Source organism: Penaeus chinensis, chromosome 3, assembly GCF_019202785.1.
Source record: "Penaeus chinensis breed Huanghai No. 1 chromosome 3, ASM1920278v2, whole genome shotgun sequence".
Lineage (NCBI taxonomy): Eukaryota > Metazoa > Arthropoda > Malacostraca > Decapoda > Penaeidae > Penaeus > Penaeus chinensis.
In genome coordinates this window covers 36,482,293-36,489,792 of record NC_061821.1, presented here as the reverse complement: position 1 = coordinate 36,489,792, position 7,500 = coordinate 36,482,293, and the positions used below count along the sequence as shown (strand labels likewise).

The 7,500-nt window shown below is 36.7% G+C and overlaps 1 protein-coding gene across 1 annotated transcript in view; it reads right to left on the bottom strand.

The window, feature by feature from the left end:
- Positions 1–7,500, bottom strand: part of LOC125041330 (A disintegrin and metalloproteinase with thrombospondin motifs 7-like) — a 134,440-nt gene that overhangs the window by 38,966 nt on the left and 87,974 nt on the right. The window contains exons 5-7 of the mRNA XM_047636195.1: positions 1,829–1,873; positions 1,672–1,790; positions 804–893 (exon numbers count right to left, since the gene is read on the bottom strand). Of these exons, the coding sequence (XP_047492151.1) occupies positions 804–893; positions 1,672–1,790; positions 1,829–1,873 (254 nt within the window). The remainder of the gene's footprint in view (positions 1–803; positions 894–1,671; positions 1,791–1,828; positions 1,874–7,500) is intronic.

The following is a 7,500-nucleotide window of genomic DNA, read 5'->3' as shown; positions in this document are numbered from 1 at the left end:
CAAAGCCGTGTCCACACGTGTTGTTCAATCACAGCGTCGATATGATTTCCGAACAGAGGCATTGTTTACTGCCGGGGCGCTCCGTCGCGTTCAATCCCCCTGCCCTTGCTCAGCTTAGCCAGATGGTGTTACAAGCAGGGGCAGATGGCGTCACAAACAGTGCTTGATGCTATGACAACCTTTACCCTTTTCCCTTTAATTAAGAGCAGTTCGTCCGAACAGTGAGTCTAGTGAGTCACGAGACCGAATGAATCACGGTATTCTTTTCCCCTTTTGATTCATGAATGGCTTCGATGTGTAGAGGTTCGTTTTACGCTCTCTTCTCCTCTCGCTTATCCGGCCATTCGGTTATAATCGCGGCTTGGTCTGTTGTGGGGGCACTGTGCCCGAGAGGGACAACGGATGCCTATCACCACGGCAGGCGGATGTACAGTACCTGGCATTTCCGGGAGTATGGCATGGTTATCTTATTTAACTATTCTTATTTACCATTATCATTATTTTTTGGTTCTTCTGACACTTAAGATGACACCTGAGATGACACATGGAGTACTTGAGCACTTGACAGTTGTATCTGACCCATCTTTGTGACATGTGGCACATTTTACTGCTAGTGACGTTTCCTAAGATATGTATCTAGCACTCCGTGTGGCACCTGTCACTTACATGGAATACTCGCGACGCTTACGATATGAGTGTGACACTGGTACTAATCTCGCCTAAAATTTGTCAGATGCTTATCTTTGTCTGGCACTTGCTTACTCGTGACACTATTCTTTACCTGAAATTCATGTGACACTCACCTCATACTGCGGGTCCTCGAGCAACATAATGCGGACGACGTACATGTTGACAGCATTGCCAAGACTGGCGTCGCGGTATACACTGGACACCTGTACAGAGAGAGAAACAAATTGACAACACTGATACCGTAACTAAAACATCTTGCTTGTACTGTGCAATATTATGTTATTATTTTTTCTTCCTCTCTGCCTTACATTTTTAAACTGTAAAAGAATCAAGCTTAAAAAAAAATAGATACAAACTTTATTCACAGAAGAAAAAGAAGAAGAAGAACAAAGCGCATACCATATTCATAACGGTGAGTATATATGTATTGATGTCTTCATTTGAATAGTAATCACCCATTTTTTTTTTGTCCCCACTACAGTCACCTCCACGTTCCTCTCTACGCTCACGCTCCTCCTCCTCCTCCTCCTCCTCCTCCTTTTCCGCTTCTTCTTCTCGTCTTCCTGACTCTCCTCCCATTCCTCTCTTTCGTGAAGACCCTCGCTCGAGTTTTTCTGGGGGGGAAGAGATGAAACGGATAGAGACACTAACAATATAATTTATATGTACATTTATAACAAAAAAAAACAACAAAATTTACTACACTATATCTTTACTGTATATGTCACTCACTATACTGCGGTCTCAGCACTATATATGCGAAGTAATTGACTAGCATGTCCAAGACTGGCTCCGGTATACACTGAACCTGTACATGAGAGATAACAAATTGACATCACTGATACCGTACTAATAAATTGCTTATGTGGCAATATTTGTGTTGTTTTTGGGGTTCCTTGCCTTACATATTTTAAACTGTAAAGATCAGTAAAATAAAATAGTACAACTTATTCACAAAGAAAATAATAAGACAAAGCATACCATATTCATAACGGTGAGTATATATGTATTGATGTCTTCATTTGAATAGTAATCAACCATTTTCTTGTCCGCCACTATAGTCACCTCCACGTTCCTCTCTACGCTCACGCTCCTCCTCCTCCTCCTCTACCTCCTTTACGCTCTTATCGTTCCTGACTCATCCTCCATATCTCTGTTTCGTGAAGTAGCTGCTGGTAGCTTTCTGAGGGGGAAGAGATGCACAGGATAGAGACACTAACAATATATATTTATGTACAGTATACACACCACACACAATTATCTAACTATATCTTAAGTCATCAATCTACTACTATATATGCAATTGATATATGATATATATATATATATATGTATACATATATATATATGTGTGTATATATGTGTGTGTGTGTGTGTGTGTGTGCGTTTGAGTGTGTATGTGTGTACACACACAAACACACACAGAAATATATATACATATATATTTATATATATATATATATATATATATATATATACATATATATACATATACATAATCTCCTTCTCTCTTATACTAGCATGTGCTGATACGGCTAGTCCAGTCGTGACGTGTTTAGTTGTCTAACCGACCACCTATTTATTTTCTTGTTTGGTTTCCTCTCCACTTCACCCCCCCCCCCCCCACACCAGCTTTTCGTTAACGTTAATTTATGTTTTATTTTTTTCACCGCGAGAAAAATTGTAAGCTTTTAGTAGCTGTATATCAGGATAAAAAAAAAAAAAGAAAAAAAAAAAAGAATTTCCTCGCTTAGCTCTGCCGGTTCGCGCGTGTCAGTGCTAATGAGGCTCTTTTCCTTCGTCTCCTCCTTGTTCTTCGTCTTCTGTCCCCTTCTCTCTCTCTCCTTCCACACACACACGCACTCAGACACACACACACACACACACACACACACACACTCACACACACACACACACACACACACACACACAGATATACATCATACATATTTTATATATATATATATATATATATATATATATATACATATATATATGTATATATATATACATATATATATATGTATATATATACATATATATATATTTATATATATATATATATATATATACGTTTGTATGTATGTGCGCGCGTGTGCGTGTGTGTGTTTATCTATATACAAATACACATACGCACACACATACATATAGATCAAAAGATAGATAGATAGATAGCTTGATAGATAGATATCCATATAGATAGGTATATGTAGATATTCCTACGGACCGAGCAACGTCAACGCACGCAAACTGCCTTCTTCTGAAAGCAGTTCCGAGTTCCCCGTCGGTGTGTCTGCGGCAATCACTCAAGCACCGCGACGGCATCAGACAAGGAACAAGCAAACAGAAGGCTCGTCTGTCAATCATGTTTTTCTTATCTTTTTTATCTTTCTTAAAAACATAGAGAGAAGTAAGATTTCCATGAATATACATTAACAAGCACACAGCAGCAAAAAAAAAAAAAAAAAAAAAAAAAAAAAAAAAAAAAAAAAAAAAAGATGAGAAAATAGGATGGAAAACCAGGAAATTGAGAACAAGAAGGAAAGAATGAAGAAAACGGAAAGGATAAGATGAATAAACAAAAAAATAAAATAAAATAAAACACAAGAAAGACAAACAAAAGAAAAGAGAAGATGAAAAGGTTTCAAAGCAAAAAAGAAAAGAAAAAATAAGTGAAGGTGAACAGCTTTTCCTTCCTCTTTGCGTCTTCCGTATGCCATTACTTCAGGCCAGTTCGTGTGGACAGAGGCAGGCCGGCAGACGCTCATTTCTCCAGGGAACACACGAGGAGAATATGTACGTCTACTAGTCTTAGCAAAGTGCTCTGATAATTATAATAATACGAATGCTTACTTACGTACATACCACACACAACGTGCGTTATAACACGTACAGCATGTGTATACAACACATCCAACGTGTCTACGTAATGCATACAACGTACGTACATGACATATATAATGTGTGTACATTATACATACAAAGTGCCTACACAAGATAACGTGCGTGAATGATACAGAGAACTTGTGTACATGGCACATGCATCATGTGTACATGATAAATGCAACGTACATACATAACATATGCTCAGAACAATGGACAAATACAGACAAAACGTTCCTAAAGATATTAGAATATAAGTATAAATTATTCAAAAAAAAAAAAAAAAAAATGAACGCAGGATTCACACACACACACAGAACGTACACATAAACAAACACATACAGTAAACATACACGCAGCCAGGCAACCCACAGAAAGACAAACAAACGCACACACACGTGTTCCAGATATCTCAAGTGTTACTCAGGAAGCCACTTACACTCGATGTTGCTGAGCGCTAACATACCCTCCCCTCCCCCGGCCCCCTCCTTCCCTCCCTCCCTCCTTCCCTCTCCCCTTCCTCCCTCCCTCCCTCTCCCCCTTCCTCTCCCCCTTCCTCTCTCCTCCCTTTCTTAAGCTTTCTCGTTTTTCCTTCCTTATTTTCTCTCTCTTCTGTCTCCCTTTTCTTCTCTTTTCTTTCACCTTTCTCGTTTTCCCTTTCCTCTTTCCTCTTCTCTCTGTCTTCCATCTCCTCTTCTTCATTCTTTCGCTCTTGTCGTTTCCCCTTCTCCACTTCTCCCTCTGTTTCTCTTGTCCCTTCTCCCTTCCCTTTCGTCCCCTCCTTTCTCCCTCCCTTTCTCCCTTTCCTTCCTTTCCCTTCTTCTCTTTCCTCCTCCTTTTCTTTGTCTTCTTTTCTTCGTCCTATTATTATTATTATTTTATTTTTCTTCTTCTACTTCTTCTTCTTCTTCTTCTTCTTTTTCTTCTTCTTCTTCTTCTTTTTCTTCTTCTTCTTTTTCTTCTCCTTATTCATCTTCACCTTCTCCTTCTCCTTCATCATCATCTTCTTCTTCTTCTTCTTCTTCTTCTTCTTCTTCTTCTTCTTCTTCTTCTTCTTCTTCTTCTTCTATGTACCCTTCTTCTTCTTCCTCCACTCCTCCTTCTTCTTCTTCTTCTTCTACTTCTCCTTCTTCTTCTTCTTCTTCTTCTTCTTCTTCTTCTTCTTCTTCTTCTTCTTCTTCTTCTTCTTCTTCTTCTTCTTCTTCTTCTCCTTCTTCTTCTTCTTCTTCTTCTCCTTCTTCTTCTTCTTCTTCTTCTTCTTCTTCTTCTTCTTCTTCTTCTTCTTCTTCTTCTTCATCTATGTACCCTTCTTCTTCTTCCTCCACTTCTCCTTCTTCTTCTTCTTCTTCTACTTCTCCTTCTTCTTCTTCTCCTTCTTCTTCTTCTTCTTCTTCTTCTTCTTCTTCTTCTCCTTCTTCTTCTTCTTCTTCTTCTTCTTCTTCTTCTTCTTCTTCTTCTTCTTCTTCTTCTTCTTCTTCTTCTTCTTCTTCTTCTTCTTCTTCTTCTATGTACCTTTCTTCTTCTTCCTCCACTTCTCCTTCTTCTTCTTCTTCTTCTATTTCTCCTTCTTCTTCTTCTTCTTCCATGTACCCTTCTTCTTCTTCCTCCACTTCTCCTTCTTCTTCTTCTTCTTCTACTTCTCCTTCTTCTTCTTCTCCTTCTTCTTCTTCTTCTTCTTCTTCTTCTTCTTCTCCTTCTTCTTCTTCTTCTTCTTCTTCTTCTTCTTCATCTTCTTCTTCTTCTTCTTCTTCTTCTTCTTCTTCTTCTTCTTCTATGTACCTTTCTTCTTCTTCCTCCACTTCTCCTTCTTCTCCTTCTTCTTCTATTTCTCCTTCTTCTTCTTCTTCTTCTTCCATGTACCTTATCATAGTATCTAATTCTCAATTTTCAAAAGAACTTATTTCCTGTCCTCTTTTTTATCTCTCCTTCGCCCCTCTTCTCTTACCTGTCTAAGTGGCAACACTGATAAGCGAAAAAGGCATGGAGTAATGTGATAAAGAAAACGAAACTGCGATAAGACGGTAGAAGGGAAATGTGTTTGTTTGTTTGCACATTTGTCTGTTTTTTTTACGGACGTAATTGTGTTTGTTTGTTTAAAAATGGTGTGTATTTATTCAAGTCCTTGTCTTCGATTTTCTTTCTCTTCTCCCACTTCTATTTTTCATATATTTATCTATATGTCTGTCTGTCTATTTGTTTATCTATCTGTTTGTCTGTCTACATATGTATCTAGCCATCTATCTGGTTATCTATCTATCTATATATTTGTCTGTCTTTCTGTCTGTCTGTCCTGTCACACACGCACACACACACACACACACACACACGCACACACACACACACACACACTACACACACCACACACACACACACACACACACACACACACACACACACACACACACACACACACACACACACACACACACACACACACACACACACACACACACACACACACACACACACACACACACACACACACACACACACACACACACACACACACACACACACACACACACAGACACACACACACACACACACACACACACACACACACACACACACACACACACACACACACACACACACACACACACACACACACACACACACACACACACACACATACATACACACAAAAATAATAAAAAAAAAAGAAAAGAAAGAATAACAAAAGAAAAAATATAAAGAATAATAAAAGAAAGGAAAAGAATAATAAAAGAAAGAAAAGAAAGAAGAATAAAAGAAAAGAATAAAAAAAGAAAGAAAAGAAAGAAGAATAAAAGAAAAGAATAAAAAAAGAAAGAAAAGAAAGAAGAATAAAAGAGAGAAAAGAAAGAAGAATAAAAGAAAGAAAAAATAAAAGAAAGAAAACAAATGAATAAAAAAAGAAAAATAATAATAGAATTCAGAAGACAAAGAATAATAAAAGAGAAAGAAAGAAAAAGAAAGAAAGAAAGAAAAAGAAAGAAAAGAAAGAATAACAAAAGAAAGAAAAGAAAGGTGAATAGAATAAAGAAAAAAAAAGGGAAAGAAAGACAAAAAATAATAGAATTTAAAAAAATAATAATAAATGAAAGAAAAATAAAAGAAAGAAAAAAAAATAAAGAAAAAATAATAAAAGAAAGAAAAAGAATATTACAAGAAAGAAAAAATAAAAGAAAGTAAAGAAAGAAAAATAAAAGAGAAAAGAAAAAATATCAAAAGAAAGAAACGAAGGATAATAAAAGAAAGAAAAGAAAGACAATAAAAGAAAGAAAAAAAGAATAATAAAAGAGAGAAAAGAAAGACAATAAAATAAAGAAAAAAGGAATAATGATTAGAAGAAAAGAAAGATAAAAAAGAAAAGAAAGAACAATAAAAAGAAGAAAAGAAAGAAAAAGAATAATAAAAGAAAGAAAAGAAAGAAAAGTAAAGAAATAAAAGAAAGAAAAAAAAAATAAATAAAAGTAAGAAAATAAAGAAAAAGAAAAGAAAGAAAAGAAAAAAAAAGAAAAAGAATAATAAAAGAAAGAAAAACAAAATAAAGAAAAGAAGAACCATGAAAAGAAAAAAAAAAAGAAAAAAAAAATTCACCGCCACACGCCCACCTGCACTGGGTCTCAGCTCAACACACGAAGAGGAAAGTCTTTGTCTCCGAGTTTTCCTGAAAATGAACCTCTCCTCTGCCTCTTCACCCGGAACTATTAGCCGCCTCTCGAGTCCGCGATAAGGGGTGATAGCCTGTCTCTCTCTCTCTCTCTCTCTCTCTCTCTTCTCTCTCTCTCTCTCTCTCTCTCTCTTTCTTCGTCTATCTTTCTCTCTCTCTGTCATTCTCTTTCTTCCTCTATCTCTCTCTCTCTCTCTCTCTCTCTCTCTCTCTCTCTCTCTCTCTCTCTCTCTCTCTCTCTCTCTTTCTTCGTCTATCTTTCTCTCTCTCTC